This window comes from Sminthopsis crassicaudata, chromosome 2 (assembly GCF_048593235.1).
Source record: "Sminthopsis crassicaudata isolate SCR6 chromosome 2, ASM4859323v1, whole genome shotgun sequence".
Taxonomy (NCBI): Eukaryota; Metazoa; Chordata; class Mammalia; order Dasyuromorphia; family Dasyuridae; genus Sminthopsis; species Sminthopsis crassicaudata.
In genome coordinates, this window is record NC_133618.1 from 471,497,500 (window position 1) to 471,522,646 (window position 25,147).

Sequence of the window (25,147 nt, forward strand, 5' to 3'; positions counted from 1 at the left end):
TACTGATGCAAAGTAGAACTGACATCCTCCTAAATGAGTTTGTGAATATTGTAAGAAGAAAGGAATTCTATGAAATAGTGTTATTAAGCTATGAACACTCTTATAAGTCTCCTGGGGTCTAAACAGATGAGCCTCAGTTCCCAGATAGTACTTTCATGATGAAATAAAACATTTCTTCCTTATGATACCAGTTCTGGATTCTAAGAATAAAACCCAACTCACCTGGGATCTCATTGTTATGCAGCCAGAGTACATTACTTTCTATTCAGTGATCTGCTCAGGGAATGGTGATTCCCAAGGAGGTTGAGCTGTGGAAGAGGAAAAAAAACAACAACAAAGCTCTTCTTTTCTTGTGGTCCCCAAAATGTGATCAAATTGGGAGCTCCTCACAGAAGGGTTTGGTGTGATACCTCTTAAACATTTTTTACATCAATTTTATGTTAGTAAGAGGTAATACACATAGGCCTAGACCTCTGCCTTGCCACCAGTACACATATACAACTTTAAACCAGTATCCAGATATGAGGATTTGGATCTCTGCTCAGATACTGACACAGACACAGGCCTTTGTCATCACACATATACATACATATACTCTCAGAATTAATCCTTAACTTTAAAGGAAAAGGTCCCATTAAATGATTCAAGGCACAACCTTCTTATTAGGAAATCACATCATCTCCCCATTCTGTAATTCTCACCTCTCCTGAAACATCTGGGTCAGATTTTCTAGGGTTACAGTGCTCACTCGCTTCTGGACAATCTGATGCCACTTCAATCCTGTATACTCAGGCAAGATAACAGAACTTTCTCTTTCTTCAAACTCTGACCAAAGGGTTCAGGCCAGTTGTGTCTCCTCCTGGGATGATTTCCTGCTCTCCAGCACCTGGGGGACTAGAGGCAAGATCACTTTAATCTGGGACCTGGGGCTGAGATATTTGTCTCCTCAATCCAGGACCTTTCTCTGATGCTCCAGGCTTCATAACTATTAACTCAATACAGAACTGCTGTGAGGCGAGAGAAGATAGGATCAGAGAAGAGAACCTAGCTTCTACATCTTGCAATGTATGGAAGAGAGAGTCAGCATTACAAATGGACATGGGATTTTTATTTATTAAACAAAAATAGAACACAATTCTACAAATGTTTATTAAGCACCCACTATACGCAAAGCACAGAGCTAGATCCTAGAGATACAGGCTAAAACCCCCCAACAAAAGCCCTAGAACAAAAAACAGGCCATTCTCTTTAGGAGTTTACATTCTTCAGTGGCTGCCGTTGCTATGATACACTACAGATGATTTACATTGAAAACTCCTCACAAAACGCCACCAGTTTGCCTGGTTCACTATATATTGTCTTTTTATATTCTTCCTAGAACTCTGAATTCCGTGCTCGGTCCCCGTGCTTTTTCAGAAGCTATCTCCCCCTCCTGGAAGGCACTCCCTTTCCCCTCAGTGTTCCTAGCTCACCTCATGGGACACCTCCTATGGAATAGCCCTATTGATCCCTTTTTTAAATTGGTGTTCTTCCCCTCATCATCTTATTTTTATTTACTTCTGCACCCATAGTATTCCCTCAATAGAGTTTAAACTCCTTGAGGGAAGGAACTGGGTTCCTGCCACCCCACCTAGCACTTTCTAGGGTAGGCTTTTACACGGTGCTTAGGGATGGGGATGGAATACAAGCCAAGCTCTTCATACACGCGCCTGCCCCATTCTCTCTTTCTTCAGCAGACCGTTCCCGGAATAATCTTTATTTAATCCTCAGTATCTCCCCATCTCCAGGTTCTTTCCTAGTTGCCTTCTTTAAAAAAATAAAACAAAAAGACCCTAATTATCTTCCTGGATCTCGCTTTCCCTTCTCCTGAGTTCATATCTGGCTCAGGCACTGGCTGTATGATCCTGAGCAAGGCACCTGATCCTGTTTGCCTCAGTTTCCCCATCTGTAAAATGAGCTGAGAAGGAAAGGGCGAACCCCTCCAGTATCTCTGACAAGAAAACTCCTGGGTAGCATGAAGAGTCAGGCACAATCATAACGATTTAACAAGCCCCTTAGCAAACTTCAGTTGGAGGGTAAGCTCCTTGTTGAGGGCAGGTATTCGCTTTCGCATATTTCTCCAAGTCTTTAGCTAAGCGCTCTGAACAAGGGAGTCTTAATAGTCATTCATTCACCATACCTGGCAGCACACTGGTATCTACTGTTTGCAGACAGATAGATCAAAGGCGGAAGCAATCTAGCTCTCGCACTCTAGGAGCTTCAGCCCCAGCACTCTCGCGCCGCAGACACGTGACACTTCAAACCATCAGTGTAAAAGGAGCCGCGAAGGGCCCAATCCGTCACTCACTACTCCAAGCACTCGGACCTCAGGAAGCCGTTCCGCCCGCCCCGCCCCGCCCCGCCTCCCGCCTCCTCCCGGTCAGAGACTTCTCCGCCCACCTCCGGCCCCTCGCGGATCCGCGCTCCCTAAACAGAGCGGGCGGCGGCGAGCAAGGGGGGCCCGGCCATTAAATACCTGGAACTGGGTCCTGAGCCTGGACTGACCTATGATAAAGAGCTGGGTTCGAAGCTTAAGAAGCTTAAGAACAAATTATGGCGTCGAGGTTGCGTGCGCATCCTCAGGGGGAAGTGCGCCTGCGCCAGGGACAAACTGTGACGGACTGCAATTCCCCAAATGAGGCGGCTTATGCGGTCCCAGCTATTCAGACTCCTTTCCCAAAGATATTTTTGTTCTGCCCAGTCAAGTTCTAGTTTTCCCCAGCCACTTAAAGAGTTTTCTCCCGATGTCAAGAGCTACACTTGGTTCTATCTTGATGGCACAGAAAAAACTAGGTTTCGCATCGGTTTCCGTAGTCCCGCCCCTCCTGTCACACACTTGTTGAAAGGCCGGAAACAGCCCTTTCTGGTTTTACACCAGACTATTGGCTGGATAGGTGATTTTTAAGGGAACCAGGGCAAGCAATCCGTCTTGGGGGAACCGTTGTGCGAGAGGAATTAGAAAAACTGGACTGGAGAATAGTCGGGGAGCGAGAGGAGCTTCAGGTCAGATCAGGTTAGGAGCTGTTCTGGAAAAAAAAAAGTATATATTACTAGTTTACTATATCTTTGAGGAAATAAAAACTATGGGCAATTTCCATTTGCACACTTATATTTTTGTGGATGTGCTTTTCTTGCTTCAAAGATAAGAGATTGCAACCCATTCAAGCCTTCACATCTTTTGGGATTCTTGATTATATTTAAAAAAAAAAAAACAACAAAAAAAAAAACTTGCACACGGAGTTCACCACATGTCCTTGAAAACTTCTAGATGTTTTGATGCTCCATATGTAGTACCAGGGGAATTTCTCCAGAAAAGCCACCTCGGCTTCCTGGTCTTGTTTTGTTGTTCAGTCGTGTTGGACTCTCCTTGACTTCATTTGGGATTTTCTTGGCTGAGATGCTGGAGTGGTTGGCCATTTCCTTCTCCAGCTCATTTTACAGATGAGGAACCTGATAAGAGGCGGGGTTAAGTGATCTATCTGGGGCCTCACAGATGGTAAGTGTGTGAGGTCAAATTTTAATTCAGAAGATGAATCTTCCTGATTCCAAGCTGCCCCCTCTACGCCTCTAGTAGGTCAATACCAATTCAAATTTAATCAATTCACAGTGATGTGTATATGTTTATTACCTGTGGGGAACATGAATTTAAAACAAAATTTATAAACACTAAGTGACTCCTATGTGCCAGGCACTATGAAAAGAATCTGGAATACAATTAATAAAAAGACAGTTCCTATGCTCAAAGAGATTGTAATCTAATGGGGAGACAACATGCAAACAAATATATACAAAGAAAGTTATATATAGCAGAGTTTCTTAAACTTTTTCCATTTGCAACTCCTTTTCATCTAAGAAATTTTACTCTACTCAGAATTTATAGGTATATAAGATAGGTATGCAAATCAAACTTTTACTGATAATTATAAAGAAATTTATAACAATTCTTTGGGATACATGTAATTTTATCTCTTGTTAAAGACAAAAGACATGCTAATAAGATGCATGTGCTTGTTTGTTTTTACTTTAAGAATTAAATCTTGGGACAATATTTGATACTGCAGGACACAGAGCATCTTCAATTTTTTTCAGAGTTGATTGATATATTGATCTTTTAATCAATACTGAAAACACTGCTTTGCATAAATATGTAGTGCAAAATGGCAGAAGTATGTATGGTATCATTTCAGAAATTGTTGAAAATTCTGTGCTAATCTGATTTTATAATTCTTTTAGGAGACTCAATTTTTAAACCTATGTCACTTAATAATTTGGCAAATTTCTGTGACTGACCACTTTCTTAGAGTTTTAGGGGAGTTTCTATAGCTTAATACCAAATCCCTTCCCTATTATTCCTATATGTCCTTTTTTCTCTAGGGATATTTCTGTGCTATTTGAGAAGATCACCTGATCCTAAGCACTTTGCTGTCATTTATCCAGGAATCCAGAATTCTATTGCTTGCTTTTTTTTTTTCCCTGTGTTCCCTAGTTCCTCCAGCAATGCCCCACTCCCACTAGATCTATCCAATAAAACTGTTTTGTAACAAGGAAAAAAACAAAAAACAAAAACTTGGCAAATTCTTCTTGAACTTGTAATGGCAGATGACTAGTGTTTTTTATTTCAACTGAGTGTAGTTTGTTAATCCTACTTGGTTTTTTAGAATTAAAATTTGAAGAAAAGTATTCCTGAAACTGTGCATCTTGGTACTTCAAATGATCAATTATAACTCTTACAACTAAATCTTTGGGAAGGTTATTTTCAATTATAAAATCATTTATAGCTACAATGAAGCATTTTCCACCCTATTCTTTCATATGTTAACTTTTTAAGTAAAACTTTCAACGTTCTCTTTTAACATAAATATGTTACATTTTTTTCCCTTGAAGCAGCATGTTTAAATCATTTTTTCAAAATTATCTGAAGAATAACAGTTTTGAAAACCATGAGTCATTACGAAAAAATTAACAAGATCAGAATTTTGCTCAGTCAAAAATATAACAATTTCATTTTTAAAATTTCAATAATCTGTTTAAATTTTGTCTTCTTGAGAGCCACTTTACCTCTGCATGTAAGTTTTTATAATCAGAGTTTGTGTCTTTGCAAAGATTTGAAAATAAATGACTGTTAAATGCATGGCTTTTAATAAAGTTAATGATAGGGAGGCGGAGCCAAGATGGCGGAGAAGAAACACACTACTCAGTGAACGTCCTCACTCCCTCACAACCAATTAGATAAATTAAGTCTCAAAATTAGCTCAGGACTGATAGATACCACAAGGACTGGAAGCACGACTTACCAGCTGAAGAGAATCTGGAGTTTCAACAGGAAAGGTCAGTTCTCAGGGGAGGAATAAGAAAGACCAGCACAGACGGTGGGGTAGGGGCACGCTGCGCCCATTGCGCTGGGAGGGGCTCTGGGATCAGAGAAGCCACTGAGGTAAAGGAATCTGGCACAGGCTGTTAGCTCTTCTCTGCTAATTATTTAGCAGTTCAGAAGAGAAAGCCAAAATATTTTAAAACTCAGATTAGATTTCCCCCCTCCCCACCCTGGGGGTGACTCGGCAGACTCGGCACCAGGGGGTGTGGCCTCAGCTACCTCCTGAGAATAGTTAAGAGACTGACAAGTGGGTGGATACGGCCCAAGGCAACACACACGGCCTAGCTTAGCTGGAGGGAGTGGAACTCAGCTCCAGGAAGTCCCAGAGAAGCGGAACCTTTGAACTAGGGACCTCGGTTTCTGGCAGACACTTCCAGTTTGAGCGCAGGGGCTTCTCACGTCACCTGCTGCAGACATCCACTCCCCACCCGGACACATAGGCTGAGCTTCTTGCTGTCTTCACTATTCTACGCCCTCAAAGCACAGCAGTGCTAATCACCTCTGAGGCGCTTCCAGGGAGGGGGTGGGGAACTCTCTCCCAGAGCTCTCTCTTAGCGCGGGCGCAGGGGCCGCTGCATCCATCCGGTCTGGGAGGAAGCTGGTAAAGAAGTAAATAATTTCCTACCCCAGGGACAGACCCCAAAACATTTTTTAAGTATGAGCAAAAAAGCTAGAAAAACTATAGATTCCTTCTATACAGAGAAAGAGCGGGTACCCAACCCCGAGGAAGTTAACAGCAAAGATTCAGAAGATAACAACCTAAAGGGGAACGATTCCTGCCCCCCATCACATAACTCTCTCCTAGAAGAAGCTCTTAAGAAATTGAGGGAGATCGAAGAAAAATGGGGCAAGGAAAGGGAAGTTATGATAGAGAATAACAACGTCCTGAAATTGGAGTTGGAAAAAATAAAGAATTCACAGGAAATGCAGGGAAACAAAATTAGTGAATTAGAAAAGGTTAAAAAAACACAGGAAAGTAGGATTTCTGAATTGGAAAAGATAAAAAAGTCTCAAGAAAATAGAATTTCTGAATTGGAAAAAGAAAATAATTCTCAAAAAAAAAAATTAGGGAAATGGAAAAAAATTCAATAGAGCAAAATAATTCATTTAAAAACGAAATTGGGCATTTACAAAAAGAACTAAAAACTGTGAAAGAAGAAAATAACTCCTTAAAAGTCAGGATGGAACAAATAGAAATGAATGATTCACAGAGAACCCAAGAATCAGTCAAACAAAACAAAAAAAATGAGAAGCTGGAGAACAACGTCAAATACTTACTGGGAAAATCTATAGACCTGGAAAATAGATCTAGGAGAGATAATCTGCGGATTATTGGACTTCCAGAAAACTATGACCAAAAAAAGAGCCTAGATTCTATTTTACAGGAAATTATCAAAGAGAACTGTCCAGAGATAATAGAAACAGAAGGGAAAGTAGATGTGGAAAGAATTCATCGAACTCCTTCTGAAATAGACCCTAAAAAAAGAACACCACGGAATATTGTGGCTAAGCTGCAGAATTACCACACAAAGGAGAAAATCCTGCAAGCAGCTAGAAAAAAACAATTTAAATACCAAGGTGCCACAATAAGGGTCACCCAAGATCTGGCTGCCTCCACATTAAAAGATAGAAGGGCCTGGAACCTGATATTCCGTAAGGCAAAAGATCAAGGACTGCAACCAAGAATGAACTACCCAGCTAAGTTTAGCATCTTTTTCCACGGAAGAAGATGGTCATTCAATGAAACAGAGGAATTCTATATGTTTCTAAGAAAAAAACCAGACTTAAACAAAAAATTTGATCTACATCCACAAGACTGAAGAGAAACAGAAAAAGGTACACAGAACCCTTGAGAACTGTAACTCTGTTGTGGGTATATAAAAAATACTCAAGGATAATTTGATTTTACTGATATAAAAGAAAAAAAGGGGGGTGTAGTAAAGGGAAGGAGGTCGGTTCAGAAAAAGGGGAAGGAGTGATAAAAAGAGGGAAACTACATCCCAGGAAGAGACATAGAAAATACACCATATCTGAGGGAACTTAGTGAGGGGGAGAATCATTGTGTGAATCTTACTCTCATCAGAAGAGGCTCAAAGAGTAAATAATTAACATATTTGTTTTTCAGAGAATTTTCTCTCACCTCATTAAAAGGGGGGAGAGGAAAAGGGAAAAGGAAAAGGGGAATAAGTGAAGGGACTTGGAGGGAGGGGGGAGGGATCCTAATAAAAAAAAAAAAAAAAAAAGAGGGAGGGTTGCGCGTCACAAGGGGGGTCTGTAAATTAAATGTCGGGGAGGGGGATCAGGGGGGTCAAGGGAAAAATAAAGTTAATGATATTAATTGGTGATATATATGTATATATCACCATATATATATATAAAATGATATAAACTGGTGATTTTTTTTTGGCTATGAATGCCTCCTAATGGATCATGTAGTGAATAAAAATATGTTCATTGCCACCAGTTTTAATTTTTACTATAAATCCAGCATTCTCACTCATCATTGCTCTAACATGGGTCTGTACAGATTCCAAAGCAATTTTTCAATTGTAAATCTTTGTGAAAATTTTATTGACTTTAATATATATATCTTTTCCTCTTGTGTGCCCTTACAAAGGGAGACAAAACAATAATCTGTGCTTCCTTTATATGTAAACATATCTTACATAAAGTAACACCTGTGCCATGTTAGAAATATCAGTTGTTGTGCATACCCTTTGACCCAGCATTGCTGCTATTGGGCTTATATCCCAAAGAAATACTAAAGAGCGGAAAGGGACCTGTATGTGCCAAAATGTTTGTGGCAGCTCTTTTTGTTGTAGCTAGAAACTGGAAGTTGAATGGATACCCATCAATTGGAGAATGGTTGGGTAAATTATGGTATATGAAGGTTATGGAATACTATTGCTCTGTAAGAAATGACCAGCAGGAGGAATACAGAGAGGTTTGGAGAGACTTACATCAACTGATGCTGAGTGAAATGAACAGAACCAGAAGATTGCTGTACACTTCAATGCTGTATGAAGAGGTATTCTGATGGAAGTGGATATCTTCAACATAAAGAAGATCCAACTCACTTCCAGTTGATCAATGATGGACAGAAATAACTACACCCAGAGAAGGAACACTGGGAAGTGAATGTAAATTGTTAGCACTACTGTCTATCTACCCAGGTTACTTATACCTTCGGAATCTAATACTTAATGTGCAACAAGAAAATGGTATTTACACACATATATTGTATCTAGGTTTTATTGTAACACATGTAAAACGTATGGGATTGCCTGTCATCGGGGGGAGGGAATGGAGGGAGAGGGGGATAATTTGGAAAAATGAATACAAGGGATAATATTATTTAAAAAAATTACTCATGCATATATACTGTGAAAAAATTCTTAAAAAAAAAAAAGAAATATCAGTTGTTTCATCTAATTAAATTGCAAAGTTTGGGCTGCTCTTAAGCCTGGTAATAATCTGGTGGAATTGATTGTTATTAATTTCAGAAAAATCTTTTGGAAACAGTATCATTTGATAAAGGAATTTTATGTATTTCATCCCCATACTTTTTCTCATGAACTATTTCTGACATTTTAATAGTAGCAAGGAACATGAAATCTCTGATTGCATAGAACTTTTTAGTTTTTCTCAATTAAATAAGAAGTTTCATAAAAGTAAATATTCTTTGTTAACAGTAATAAATTTATCAAAACATTGTTTCTCTTTGAAGATTTGTTCAAGCACACTGAATGCTTGTTATTACGATGCTATTTTGGTTTGGCTGGTTTCATACAAAACTATATACTTCCTTATAAATTTAGCAAAGAGATTTTTTCCCATACCATCTTCAATTCATATCACAGGAATGATTGAACATATTTTTTTTCCTTGTCAGTTTAGGTGTACTATAGCTGTTAGCAAAGATTTTGCCTCATTGTCATCAGTATTTTTATCTTTTCTGTCTAAATTTCACCACTTATAACCAAAAAATATTTTCTTCGAAGATATAAATGTTGCTAATAATTTCTCAAATAAATATGAGCTTTAGTTTAAGAAATTACATTTGATTGTCCTTAATTTAAAAATTGATATTCACATTTACATACACATACAATAGGGAGGGAGAAATATTTCTCTTGTTGCAAATAAACACTTGTTTCTGTAAAAGAAGGAGAAAACAGAAGTTAAAAAAAACCCAAACATTCTAATACACTATTCAAAGATATACTAATTTGCTACTTAAATGCTGAGAAATGATGGCAGGAAAATATTGTTTTTGTTTTCCATAATTAAATTACTGTGTTTCTGTAAGAGCAGAAAACTTTGTATGTACAAACAGTAAAAAACACTAATTCATAACAAAATAATCTTGAATCTGAGTCAAGATGTTTCTGGAAGCATCCATTGGTAATGTGTGGAATGATGGTGTGCACAGTGCAAAGTGTGCATGTTATATGTTCAGAACCAAAGCTACAGTGAGGTCATACGATGCAATACAGGCAAGTGCTGCCAAACACCTTGGTTTCATTAAGTGTTTGATTTTGAATTAATTTTTGGTCATCCAGAAATCTTTTATTGCCAGATGTTTTGTGATCCTCACATGCAATTACATGACCCACAAAATAAATAGAGGGAAGGCACTAGAGGGGTTGGGAAATGTATGCTAAGCAGATAATGATGTTGGACTGGAGCCTAAAAGAGAGATGATGGTTGAGGATGAGGAAGGAAGGCAGGTTTAAAAATCATTTGTATAGAGTTTTATATACAGTTGTATAGAGTTAGTTAAATTCTGGAGCAGCTAGGTAGTGTACTAGATAGAGCAATTGGCATGGAGTCAGAAAGACTCAACTTCCTGGGTTCAAATCTGGCCTCAGACACTTACTACTTATATGATTCTGGGCATCACTTAAATCCATTTGTTTCAGTTTCCTAATCTTTAAAATGAGTTGGAGAAGGAAATGGCAAACCATTTTCTTGTGAAATTGTTTTTTTTGCCAAGAAATTCAAAATGGAGTCACAAAAAAATCAGATGACTGAAAATGGCTGAACAACTACAAAATATATATGAAGTCATGCAAAACATTTTCAGATAGGTTATGATCTGGAAAAAAAAAGGCAAGAAAAATTAAGAAAGAAAAAAAAAAACCTCACTTCCATCTATATGCAGATTCCATAGTGAACCTGCTTTATTTATTTATTTTTCCCACTCCAACATTTGCTTTTTACCTCTCTAGATTGCACTCCAGACTTTTTCTATCATGTTTCAGAAACGTCTTAATCCTAGAAACATCATCTTCACAGAAGTCCTGGAATTTACACACTTAAAGTACCTTCAAACCTGTCCCCTTCCGCTCTCCCCCCCCCAATTATATAGAACCTCCCTTTAAGGCACCTGATGAAGTCTCATTTTTTGGGGGGGACAATAACACAGATGTTTTTGTTCAGCAAAATAACTGTTTGGACATGTATACATATATTATATTTAATTTATATTTTAACATATGTAACATGTATTGGTCAACCTGCCATCTGGGGGAAAGGAGTGGGGGAATGAGGGGAAAAATTGGAACAAAAGGCTTGACAATTGTCAGTGTTGTAAAATTACCCATGCATAGATCTTGTAAATAAAAAGCTATAATAAAATAAATAAATAAATAAATCAGAAAAAAAAGAAATTATAAGAAATAGTTTTGCACAACTGTTTGCCAGGAAACCTGATAACTTAGAGGAAATAAATTACAAAAATAAAAAAAAAACCTAAATTAACAAAAGAGAAATAGAATGTTTAAAGAAACCTAATATAAGAAAAAAATGAACAATCCATAAATGAACTTACAAGGAAGAAAAACTCTAGGATCATAAGCATTCACAAAAGAATTCTATCAAGCATTCAAAAAACAATTCCAGCAGTGTAGAAGCTGTTTGCAATAATATAAAAAGGCATTTTAAATATTTTTCTTAGATATAAAGATGTTTTTGACATTTAAACCTGGGAGAGATAAAGCACAGGAAAAAATAAACTGGTACATACAATGCTGATGCAAAATTAAAAAAAATTAGTACTGGTTTAAGAAAAGTAGAGGGGTCAGTTAGTGGAACAGATTTAATATACAAAATACAGAAGAATAAAAAACACAGATTGGACTTTGAAATAGTGTACAATTAGCATGTGAAGGAAATAAAAAATGCGGCAGACAAAAATAGGGGTATTGGGAACTCTATGTAGTGGTTCATAGTCATCTCCCAGAGTTCTTTCGCTGGGCGTAGCTGGTTCAGTTCATTACTGCTCTATTGGAACTGATTTGGTTCATCTCATGTTGAAGATGGCCACGTCCATCAGAATTGATCATCATATAGTGTTGTTGTTCAATCATATAATGATCTCCTGGTCCTGCTCATTTCACTAAGCATCAGTTCATGTAAGTCTCTCCAGGCCTTTCTGAAATCATCCTGTTGGTCCTTTCTTACAGAACAAAAATATTCCATAATATTCATATACCACAATTTATTCAGCCATTCTCCAATTGATGGGCACCCACGTAGCTTCCAGTTTCTGGCCACTACAAAGAGGGGTGCCACAAACATTCTTGCACATACAGGTCCCTTTCCCTTCTTTAAGATCTCTTTGGGATATAAGCCCAGTAGTAACATTGCTAGATCAAAGGGTATACAAAGTTTGATAACTTTTTGAGCATAGTTCCAAACTAACATAATGTTCCAAAATAACATAATATCTAACAAACCCAAATATTGAAGTTGTCAGGGGAAGGATTCACTATTTAACAAAAACAATTGGAAAATTTCAATGAAAATTTGGCAGAAATTAGGTTTAAAGCAACATCTTACATCATATACTAAGAAAAGCTCCAAATACATATATGGCATATATGGCTTAGGTATAAAAAGTTATATCATAAACAAATTAGAGGAGTAAGAAAGAAATTACATTTTAGATATATGGATAGGGGAATCTCATATAGAAAATACTGGTAAATTGCTAATAATAGAGAAATGCAAATTAATCCCAACTTTGAGGTTGTACCTCACACCTTACACAGCCTGATAGAAAAGATCTGAAGTACAATCTAGATCTTAAAACAGTTGCTATATTAGTAGTCACTTTGATATCTGGTATTGATACCTCCTCTCCCCATTCTTTCTCATTCCCCTCCTTATTCTTGATCTCATATTCCTTTATAAGAATTATATTTTTTTCCTAGCTCTATAAAATACTCTTTTAGGAGTTTTGACCTACCAATAAGCATTAATGTTTCTACAATTAGCCTGCTTGCTAAGATTTTAAAATTTTGCATCAACATTGTATGTACCAGTTTATTTTTTCCTGTGCTTTATCTCTCCCAGGTTTAAATGTCAAAAACATTTTTATATCTAAGAAAAAGATTAAAAATGCATTTTTATATTATTGCAAACAACTACTATACTGCTGGAATTGTTTTTTGAATGCTTGATAGAATTCTTTTGTGAATGCTTATGATCCTAGAGTTTTTCTTCTTTGTAAGTTCATTTATGGATTGTTCAATTTTTTTCTTATATTAGGTTTCTTTAAACATTCTACTCTCTCTTTTGTTAATTTAGGTTTTTTTTATTTTTGTAAGCATTTATTTCCTCTAAGTTATCAGGTTTCCTGGTAAATAGTTGTGCAAAACTATTTCTTATAATTTCTTTTTTTTTCTGATTTCTTTCTTTCTTTTTTTATTATAGCTCTTTATTTACAAGATCTATGCATGGGTAATTTTACAGCACTGACAATTGCCAAGCCTTGTTCCAATTTTTCCCCTCATTCCCCCCACTCCTTTCTCCCAGATGGCAGGTTGACCAATACATGTTACATATGTTAAAATATAAATTAAATACAATATATGTATACATGTCCATACAGTTATTTTGCTGCACAAAAAGAATTGGACTTTGAAATAGTATACAATTAGCCTGTGAAGGGAATCAAAAATGCAGGCAGACAAAAATAGGGGTATTGAGAACACTATGTAGTGGTTCATAGTCATCTCCCAGAGTTCTTTCACTGGGTGTAACTGGTTCAGTTCATTACTGCTCTATTGGAACTGATTTGGTTCATCTCATTGTTGAAGAGGGCCACGTCCATCAGAATTGATCCTCATATAGTATTGTTGTTGAAGAATATAATGATCTCCTGGTCCTGCTCATTTCACTCAGCATCAGTTCATGTAAGTCTCTCCAGGCCTTTCTGAAGCCATCCTGTTGGTCATTTCTTACAGAACAATAGTATTCCATAATATTCATATACCACAATTTATTCAGCCATTCTCTAATTGATGGTCATCCACTCAGTTTCCAGTTTCTGGCCGCTACAAAGAGGGCTGCCACAAACATTCTTGCACATACAGGTCCCTTTCCCTTCTTTAAGATCTCTCTGGGATATAAGCCCAGTAGTAACACTGCTGGATCAAAGGGTATGTACAGTTTGATAACTTTTTGAGTATAGTTCCAAATTGCTCCCCAGAATGGCTGGATGTATTCACAATTCCACCAACAATGTATCAGTGTCCCTTTTTTCCCACATCCCCTCCAACATTCTGCATTATCTTTCCCTGTCATTCTAGCCAATCTGACAGGTGTGTAGTGGTATCTCAGAGTTGTCTTCATTTGCATTTCTCTGATTAATAATGACTTGGAGCATCTTTTCATATGGCTAGAAATAGTTTCAATTTCTTCATCTGAGAATTGTCTGTTCACATCCTTTGACCATTTATCAATTGGAGAATGGCTTAATTTCTTATAAATTAAGAGTCAATTCTCTATATATTTTGGAAATGGGGCCTTTATCAGAACCTTTGACTGTAAAAATGTTTTCCCAGTTTATTGCTTCCCTTCTAATCTTATCTGCCTTAGTTTTGTTTATACAAAACCTTTTCAATTTGATATAACTTATAATTTCTTTTATTTTCTCATTAGTTGATGCAATTTCTCCTTTTTCCATTTTTGATATTAAAACCCAACATGTTGTCCACAAGAAACACTTGAAACACAAAGATTCACACAGCTAAAATAAGGGGCTATAATAAAATCTATGCTTCAGCTGAATTCAGAAAAAAATAGCAATCATGATTTCAGATAAGGCTACTCTAAATACAAAAGATAAAAAAAGGTAAAAACAGCAGAGATATATCATTAACAATATGTATATATTCTAGGTATCTAATAACACAGGGATCTGTGTTATTATCTATATATTATTATCTGTATTATTATCTAATGATAATAAGTATTAAGTGTCTGACATCAGATTTGAACTTAGGTTCCTTTGTCTTAGACCTGATGCTCTATCCATTACAACTGCCCCTACTCTGGCTTTTAAAAACAGGCTAACTGCTTATTTCTTTAATTTTTTTTAAACCAGCTCCTAGTTTTATCTATTAATTCAATTATCTTTTTGCTTTATTTTATTAATCAATTCCTTATTTTCTAGGATTTCTACTTTGTTATTTAGTTGGAGATTTTTGACTTGTTATTTAAGGTTTTTAAGTTGAATTCTCAATTTATCAGTTCTTTTTGTCTTTCATGGATGAAAACATTTAGAAACTAACTTTCCTTTTGTAGACATGCTTTAGCTGAATCCCTTTGGTTTTGGTATTATTTGCTTTGAGGAAATTTTCTATTGATTCTACAATTTTTGTCTTTGACACACAAGTTCTCTGGAACTCTTGAATTTCCCATTGCTTTTAAATTCTTATATTAAGTGCTCTTTATTAAACATTATATTTATTTAATTATAATCAGTAACTAATATTTACTATTTCTGATTTTCTATATTGTTTTGATGAAGTCTTTATGTCCCAACAAATGGCCATTTTTTGAAGTGCAAAATAGTGAAGAGGTATGCAAAATTCTTTCTGCTCCCATCCTGGATTTGCCAGACTTAAATTGCCCTTTTTACTTTTTCTAAAATTCTATTTAAGTCCTTAACTTTTTTCTTCTTTTTTAAAAAATTAATTTGTCTATATTTGAAAGGGGTATCTTGAGGTCACAATTTTAGTTTTCCTATTTTCCCCTCTAATTCAATTAGATTTTCCTTTAAATACTAGATATTATGTTATTAGATGCCTAGAAAACATGATGATTGGTAATGATTTAACCATGCTGCTTTTAGCTTATCATGTGTACTTAATATAGACTTATCTAAGATCATGACTGCTATCATTGCTTTTTTGATTTCAGCCAAAGCATAATTTTATTATAGCCCCTTATTTTAGCTGTGTGAATCTTTGTGTTTCAAGTGTTTCTTGTGAACAATATGTTGTTGGTTTCTGTAATCCATATCCTCTTTTATGGATGAGTTTATCCCATTCACATTTATGACTTAATTGTGTTATTCCCTTCTTTCCTGTGTCCTTGTGCTTATTTATTACCTCTCTTTACATTCTTTATTCTATAAAGAAGGTGGTAGAAGAGAAGAAACTTAGCTGACATGCAATTTCATAAATGACACAATTTCCTCTTATAGATCTTTTCTCCTTACTCCTTACTCCACTTTTCAACCAAGGTTTTTATTCTGTCTTCCTTTCTTTTTAATCTTCCTTTCACGTTCCTCCTTCCAACATTTGAGATTACATTAAGTTATGACTGTCATCTTACCTATTCTATCTCTCTCCACCCTTTAGATCCTTCTATGTCCCTTCCTTGTCCATTTCCTATTTTTCTTTTGAGTTTAATCATTTAATGCATTTCTGAATCAATCTGTGTGTGTGTGTATTCAATTTTTATCTAATTCAGATAAAATAAATTCATGGCATGCCTGTTCACTCATCTATGTACTTGTATTGTATACTAATAATTTCTTTTTTTTCCTCCTTTTCTCCTCAGTTCCCTGTCTCTCTTGCTTTTGTCTTTTAAGACAAAACCAAAATTACTCTCAGAGCCTCTGCCATTTTAACTTTTACCTTTGATCTTTAAAGATATTAAGCTTCTGTGGCCTAACTGTACCAGATCAAAAACTATATTATAAACCAGTGGTCATCAAAACCATTTGATACTGGATAAGAAATAGACTAGTTGATCAGTGGAATAAGTTAGGTTCATAGAACAAAATAGTTAATAACTATAGCAATCTAATGTTCGACAAACCCAGAGACTCCAGCTTTTGGGATAAGAATTTACTATTTAACAAAAACTGCTGGGAAAATTGGAAACTAGTATGTCAGAAACTAGGCATTGACCCACACTTAATAGTGTATATCAAGATAAAGTCAAAATGGGTTCATGATCTAGGCATAAAGAATGATATTATAAATAAATTAGAGGAACATTGGATAGTATATCTCTCAGACCTGTGGAAGAGGAAAGAATTTGTGACCAAAGAAGAACTAGAGATCATTATTGATCACAAAATAGAAAATTTTGATTATATTAATACATTTTATATTATAATTATACATATATATATTATAATATATTCTATTAAAAGAAATCAAGCCATTCTCCAATTGATAAGTGGTCAAAGGATATGAACAGACAATTCTCAGACAAAGAAATTGAAACTATTTCTAGCCATATGAAAAGATGCTCCAAGTCATTATTAATCAGAGAAATGCAAATGAAGACAACTATGAGATACCACTACACACCTGTCAGATTGGTTAGAATGAAAGGAAAAGATAATGCAGAATGTTGGAGGGGATGTGGGAAAAAAAGGACACTGATACATTGTTAGTGGAATTGTGAATACATTCAGACATTCTGGAGAATGATTTGGAACTATGCTCAAAAAGTTATCAAACTGCACATACCCTTTGATCCAGAAGTGTTACTACTGGGCTTATATCCCAGAGAGATCTTAAAGAAGGGAAAGGGACCTGTATGTGCAACAATGTTTGTGGCAGCTCTCTTTGTAGTGGCCAAAAACTGGAAACTGAGTGGATGCCCCTCAATTGGAGAATGGCTGAATAAATTGTGGTATATGAATGTTATGGAATATTATTATTCTGTAAGAAATGACCAACAGGATGACTTCAGAAAGGCCTGGAGAGACTTACATGAACTGATATTGAGTGAAATGAGCAGGACCAGGAGATCTTTATATACTTCAACAACAACACTATATGATGATCAATTCTGATGGACATGGCCCTCTCCAACAATGAGATGAAACAAATCAGCTCCAATAGAACAATAATGAATTGAACCAGCTACTCTCAGCGAAAGAACTCAGGGAAATGAGTGTGAACCACTATATAGAATTCCCAATTCCTCTATTTTTGTCTGCCTGCATTTTTTATTTCCCTCACAGGTTAACTGTACACCATTTTAAAATCCAATTCTTTTTGTGCAACAAAATAACTGTATGAACATGTATATATATATATTGTATTAAATACAATATATGTATATAACATATACTTTAACATATTTAACATGTATTGGTCTATCTGCCATCTGGGGGAGGAGGTGGGGGGAAGGAGGGGAAAAATTGGAACAAAAGGTTTTGCAACTGTCAATGCTGAAAAATTACCCATGCATATTATATCTTGTAAATAAAAAGCTATAATAAAAAAAACAAAGAACTAAAGATCATTATTGATCACAAAATAGATAATTCTGATTATATTAAGTTAAAAAGTTTTTGTACAAACAAAACTAATACAGATAACATAGAAGGGAAGCAGTAAACTGGGAAAACATTTTTACATTCAAAGGTTCTGATAAAGGCCTCATTTCCAAAATATATAGAGAACTGACTCTAATTTATAAGAAATCAAGCCATTCTCCAATTGATAAATGGTCAAAAGATATGAACAGACATTCTCAGATGAAGAAATTGAAACTATTTTTAGTCATATGAAAAGGTGCTCCAAATCACTATTGATCAGAGAATAGCAAATTAAGATGACTCTGAGATACCACTACACACCTCTCAGGTTGGTTAAGATGACAGGGGAAGATAATAACAAATGTTGGGGGGGGAATGTGAGAAAACTGGAGCGCTGATACATTGTTGGTGTAGTTGTAAACAGAGGTAAGGTGCCTAAACAAGTTGCTGGCTTTTTCTCATGATTACGTTTATAGCATTTCTATTTGATATAAATTATTTTGACTATAATTTGTATTATGATGGAGAGTCCTCATATGTGTTACATTTGTAACAATTATTATTTTTATACATTTATATAAACATATATTTTATATATACATATACATTTGTGTATATAAAAATATAATTTATACAATTATTATAACAATAATTATCTTCAGTATGAATTCTCTTATATTGATCAAGGATACCTGAGCAGTCTGAAGCCCATCCCACATTCATTACATTATAGAATTTCTCTTTAATATGGACTATCAATTTTGCTTGAGTGCACATTTACTATAAACCTTCCTACATTAACTGTATTCATAGCGTTTTCTTCTCCACACAGACTTTTGGATGCCTAATTAAGTTATATAACATATTATATAAATTATATATCATATTCATAATATCTTTTGTGCAAATTTCGTGTTCTATATTGTTCTGCATTGGGTTCAAACTAAATTCATTTTGCCCAGGTATGTTTTTTAAGGCAATGCTGTATTCTGAAAAACTTATCAGCTTCTGACAAGTTTTTCTTGACATTTTGCTGTCATTCAAACTAGCCATCATATTTTCAGACTAAACTTAAGTGTATCAACTATCTCCCTTTTGAATCTTTCCATTGTAACTTTCTGTGATGATTTTTCTTTAGAAATATCTTGCTTCATGGATATCTTCGACAAAGAGAAGCTCTAATTCTATTCCAATTGATCAATGATGGACAGAATCAGCTACACCCAGAGAAGGAACACTGGGAAATGAGTGTAAACTGTTTGCATCTTTGTTTTTCTTCCCAGGTTATTTTTTACCTTCTGGATCCAATTCTTCCTGTGCAACAGGAAGTTTGGTTTTGTACATATATATTGTATCTAGGATATACTATAACATATCTAATATGTATAAGACTGCTGCCATCTAGGGGAAGAGGTGGAGGGAAGGAAGGGAAAAATCAGAACAGAAGTGAGTGTAAGGAATGATGTTACAAAAAATTACCCATGCATATGTACTGTCAAAAAAAGTTATAATTATAAAATAAAAAATATATATAAAAAAAGAAATATCTTGCTTTAGATTTAACTTTTTGATTTTAACACCTGGCCTTCCAGTCTGAAAGAAAAAACAAAACAAAACAAAACAAAACCCCAGGCAACTTTGTCCTGTTGCCTGTGTTACAAATAAGAAAATTACTCAATCTAGAAAAAAAAGTAAAAATGATAATGAGTATAACATAAAGGGGGTTTTGGAAACTTTTAAATATGACCTTGAGATTTAGGAAATGGAAATCTGAGAAATGGAAAGAGATAAGGAGCAGTGAGAAGGGAACACAAATAGTTTCATAGAAGTTGATATAATATGAAAAGTAAGCACAGAAATTGAGACAAGCCCATCTAGGAGAACCTGAAAGTGAGAATTAACTGTTGGATGAACAAAAAAGAAATTATGTAACTTAAGGAAATAATAGGAATGTGAGAAACAGCCTGGGGACCAGACTGGTTCAGGGTTTTATCAGCTCATGTTTCGATTACTCTAATAGTGTAATAGTACCTAACTAATCTCTTGGCTTCTTTATCTTATTGCTTCCAAGTGATGCTATATACTGATATCAAATGAATTCTTTATAAATTTTTTTTGTTTCTATAAAAATACCCCACAAATCATAATCAAGCTCTTTCTATAACTACACTGATGCTATCTCTATTATATTATGTACTTCCTGTATCTCTATTCATACAAAACCAGAATTGCCCATATTCAGTAGGAATTATAAAGGGACTAGGGGAAAAAATTGGTTTCCCATGATAAATATTGTCATTACTATGTTGTTGAGCTGGCATTTTTTTTTTTTTTTGTTCTCCTGAAATTACTGGATTGTGGGCACTACAGATTAATTTCTCTAAAACCTGATAGGAGAATTATTCTATTCTACTTTGATTTTACAATTTTCAGACCTTAAGAAAATCTTAGATTTTTGGTAAGTATAGAGCCCTCAAACTCTGGTATCCTGGTGTTGCTCTCCCAGTAAAGTCTTGAGCCCTCTCTGATCAATACAGACTCTTGCACTTATGTCCCCATGTGACAATGTTACTTTCTTACTGAAAATCAGAAGATACTTTCCTACTGCCTACTAAATCCTCTAAAATCTATCCCTGTGATATTCTTATTCAATATTACTCCACCAACAGGCATGCTCCATGTTAATAGTTGGTTTCCTAGACTAAAGGAGGATAGGGAAAAGATGGGAATTATTGGGCAGGTCATGAATGATGATTCAGCGAAAGAAACTGAGGAACAGTCAGACAGGCAGGAAGAGAACCAGGACAAGGTAGTGTCTTAAAACCTGAGAAAAGAAAGAATATCTATCAAAAGATGATCATGTGTCAAATGTTTAAAAAAAAGTTGTTTTCTTCTTACTCACTTGAACAAGTACCTCTTGGGATTTGTCTTTTTACTATTCAAAACTTTCTTCTTTGTCCAATTGGGGTAACACAGCTGACTTGGAAATTTAATATCCTATTCATATGAAAAGAGAAAAGACTTGGGTTTATGTGCTGGGGACAAAGATCCATCCTTGAAACCCCCAAATCCTTATTTTTCAGGCTCTTAGGAGAAGCTACATGTTACATCAAAGATTGGACAAGTCCCAATTTCATCTTTTATGGAATACAGAACTTTCATCTATAAACAGGAGCAAGAGAACCTTGTTTCAGTGTCCCAAAGGGATTAGGGATTTATGAAAATTGAACTTCAAGTTTGTATGCAAAAGAGACACCAGAAGGTCCATAATTTTTAATGACTAAGGAAATAAATACACTCCAAAAATTGGATGGATGCTAAGCACACAAGAATACCACACTTACCCAATAAGATCAGATTCCTAGAATTCATCAGAATTATTTTCCTGTACAGGTTTATTTCATTTCAAGATATAGTTGGCCCATTCTCTCCTGAGTGAAATCTGTAGCTACATCCTTGAATTTCAATGATTTCTGAAATGCTAAGTATATGCATACTCAACTTTGAACCATCTATTGATGTGTCTTTAGTGAAAGTTAGCAGCATCAAAAGGTGTATGGTTTGATAATATTCAGGGACTTGGGTGTGTCAAGTAAAGTAAATTTTAATTGATTTTCTATTCTATTTTGTAATGTCATCTCTGTTTCTGATTATATAAGAGCCAAAAATAAATATGAATCATAGTAAATGTTCTTGAAGGACACACAATTTTGCCTGGAAAACATGCCCCTTAGAGAATAATATATTATCTAATAAAAGTGCCACATTGTGTAGTAAGATATTAAGTACACATGAATTTTTTGGGCAGATAAGAACTTGACAAGAATTATAGAACCTTAAAGTTGGGAGGGACTTTGAAGGTCATCTGCAGCAATATTTTTGTCAAAGAAGAAATATTTTCGATATCTTTCCCTAAGTAATAATGTATCTGTCTAACCTCTCCTTAGACATTTCCAATGAAGTAACTCCTTCATGAAGCAGTCCATTCATTTTTATGACTCTCAAAATGTAAAAAGTTCTATTATTGAGTTGCAATTGTCCTTTCTGTAACTTCCATCCATCATTTCTAGTTTTCCTTTCTGCAATTACAAAGCATAAGTAAAACTTATCTTTTATAAAACAGCTCTTTAGATATCTGAAAAAAGTTTATATATTTTTGCTAAATCTTTTCCTAGTTTAAGCATTCCAATTCTTTCAACCATTCCTCATATGATCTATTTTTCATGACAATCACCTTCTTATTAGATACATCTGTATGTATCAATTGAAATATGGAAAGCTGTATTAATTGAAATATGGAAAGCTGAACTAAACATAACATTCTAGATATAACTTAACCAATGAACAATATACTGGGCCTTCTATCTCCCTTACTCTGGAGACAATAGTTATATTAATAACACTTGATATTACATTATCTAAATTTATGGTAATCATACTAGATGAATTACCTCCTAAGAAACTTGTATTTGAATACAACTCAGGACAACTAATCCTGTTAGTAGCCATCTTGTCCACAGAAGGTGTGATATTCAGATCACTATAGTACAAATCTCTCCAAAAACTCAAACTAGCAGTACTTGCTTCACTAAGAATCCTTAGAGTATTGATTAAAAAGAATACCAGTAATTTTGAGGAATCTTCATTTAGGAGAGGACCTAAGTGATCCCTCTTGTACCCAAATATGACTGCCTTGCTGACTTGCTATCAATGCATCAAAACAAACAGGAATAGTAGGAATTGTAGGAATGCAAATAAGACCATTCAAAGGAATTCTTTGTCTAGACCTTCAGGTCTAGATAATCAAAGTCACATTTTTCTTCAGGCCCAAGGAGCAGAGTTAGCTGTGCTTTGTACTGAGGCTAATTATAGACACTGTTGTTTGTATCTGCTACAAACTTCTGCTGATTTTAAATTTTTCAAGGAGAAAGTCTGGGAATCAAAGTCTTTACAAAGTTGGGTTTGGGAGTGAGGTGTATGACAAATTCTATTAAGCCCACAAATAAGCAGAAGACAGCAGTATGTTATGGGAATTTGAGTGCCAAGAAATGCAATTTGGGTTATCCACACACCAGTATTATTTTACCATTTTAAGAATAAATTACTGGCAAATATATTTGATTCTTTCATAGAAGCTTTCTTTGATAATATGATCATCTTTTCTCACATAAAAGCAAGTGAAATGATAAAGGAAGTAACTCATTACATAGCACTTGACAGTTGGAAAGCACTTTTCTTACCATAATCTTGTAGTAAGGTTGGTATTAAGAGTAGTATTATTTAAATTCTACAAATCAAGAAATAGACTCAGAATTTACACTATTAAGTGGTGGAGATAATTGTATTGCTACTATTTTTTTTCATAAATTATAGTTTTTGAGGAACCTTTTATCTATTCTACTGCATTTTTCCCCACTGCCCAGTTTTACAGATGAGAGCCAGAGAGGTGAGTTGAATGATTTGAGGGCACACAAGCATAAATGAGAGAACTGGAATTCAGAAAGAACCTAGATTCTTTGATACAAAATTCAATGTTTTTTCCAATGCACCATGTTGCTTACTACAATTCCATCCTGGGATATATAAACTACCAAATTAATCTAATTTACATCAAAGTAAATAAGGACTGGATCTCACTAGTCAAAGAATATTAGTGATTCATAGGCACTGCTAATTTCTGCCTAAGGATATTTCTAAATTACTGGAGAGGATACCAACCATTGGACTTTAAATAAAAGAAGCCTTTTAAAAAAGGGATTCTTAAATTTTTTCTACTTGAGACCTCTTTTCACTCAAAAAAATTTTATGTGATCCTGGGTATACAGGTATGTGAAATAGGCATACAAATCAAACATTTGCTAATAAATCATAATTTTGCAACCTTCATATTCAGTTGAGATTTCAAATGGGATAGGAACTACAGTTTAAGAAGCTGGGTTCTAAGTAATGAAAAATGAAGTTCCATAGGCTTGAAGTAGAGAAAACCTGGATTGGCATCTGACCTCTGATAAATACTAGCTGTGTGATTCTGAGCAAATTGCTTATACATTCAGTGCTCTAGGAAACTCTCTAAAACCATAAGTTTCAGAGAACATAAAGACCTGAATTTGTAAAACTTTACTAACAGTATTACTTTATAATAATGAAATCATAAGTTCTATCCCTAACATATATATATATATATATATATATATATATACACACATATATATATTTAATGATTTGTAAGTTCTTGGTTATAGATAACTAACATCTGCCTAATACTTTTCTCAAAAATAATTTCATATTCTCTAAGAATATAGCTCAAAGCCTCATCATAAAATTACATTGGTGAATAAAGAATTGAGATTTCTTTATATAAAGTAAGTTCACTCCAAAATATGAGGACTGAAGCCTTATGAGAACTTGACCTCTCTGTGAACTTTATGACTTGGATCAAGCTGACAGATCTGTATAGTAATTTCAGGAACCAGCCCCTCCTGGAACTGTATGCTTGAGGAGACATGGCTACCCCCGTCTTGCATAATCTTGCTAAAATATGCTCCAAAGACAGTCTGTTTCCTGTTCCAGTTCATAAATAACTGACAGAGTCGACTCATGATCTTATTCCTCAGTCACATACTTGCCACATGTGCAAAGTTGCTGTACTAAACTAATTAATAAGTTGGCTGCATGCCTTCTTTGCCTAAAGTCCTATATAAGCTAGCAAGTCCTAAGTTTCTTTGGAATCCTGTCCATGGAGATGATGATCTGCCTGGGAATTTTCCCATTTGGGACTCAAAGGCTGCTAGACCAGGGATTCCCCAGCCGAGATTTCCAGAGTCAGTGCTCTCCCGAATTGGTAATGTTTTCTTTATCCTTCTCTACTATTACTTATTATATTAGCAATCTTCTGTGTTTTATGTTGTATGAGCTGTTACTATAAGCAATCTATTCCTTGCATTGTATGATTAAATTTTACTTTTACTTTTGACTATTGTGTGAGAGCGTCGTTTATAGGAGCAAATCCGAACTTTTCTCTAAAATCACAAAACAATTGGATTACAAAAGCTATAGACTATACCACACATACACACACACACACACACACACATACACACACACATATCTGTGCTTTTTCACATATCTCATTAACTAGGTAACAATCAGTCTTT

At 35.1% G+C, this 25,147-nt stretch overlaps 1 protein-coding gene across 6 annotated transcripts in view; it reads right to left on the minus strand.

Moving 5' to 3' along the window:
• Positions 1-25,147, minus strand: part of LOC141557458 (uncharacterized) — a 70,476-nt gene that overhangs the window by 13,767 nt on the left and 31,562 nt on the right. Inside the window, exons 1-3 of one of the 6 annotated variants that reach the window (XM_074293151.1) lie at positions 2,545-3,050; positions 702-894; positions 223-308 (exon numbers count right to left, since the gene is read on the minus strand). The exons of 1 other annotated variant lie outside the window; for it this stretch is intronic. In XM_074293151.1, the coding sequence (XP_074149252.1) occupies positions 223-255 (33 nt within the window). In that variant the 5' untranslated portion in view covers positions 256-308; positions 702-894; positions 2,545-3,050. Of the gene's footprint in view, positions 1-222; positions 309-701; positions 895-2,179; positions 2,368-2,515; positions 3,051-25,147 lie in introns of those variants that run through there. 4 more of the 6 variants (XM_074293150.1, XM_074293149.1, XM_074293152.1 and 1 more) reach the window with 4 other exon arrangements.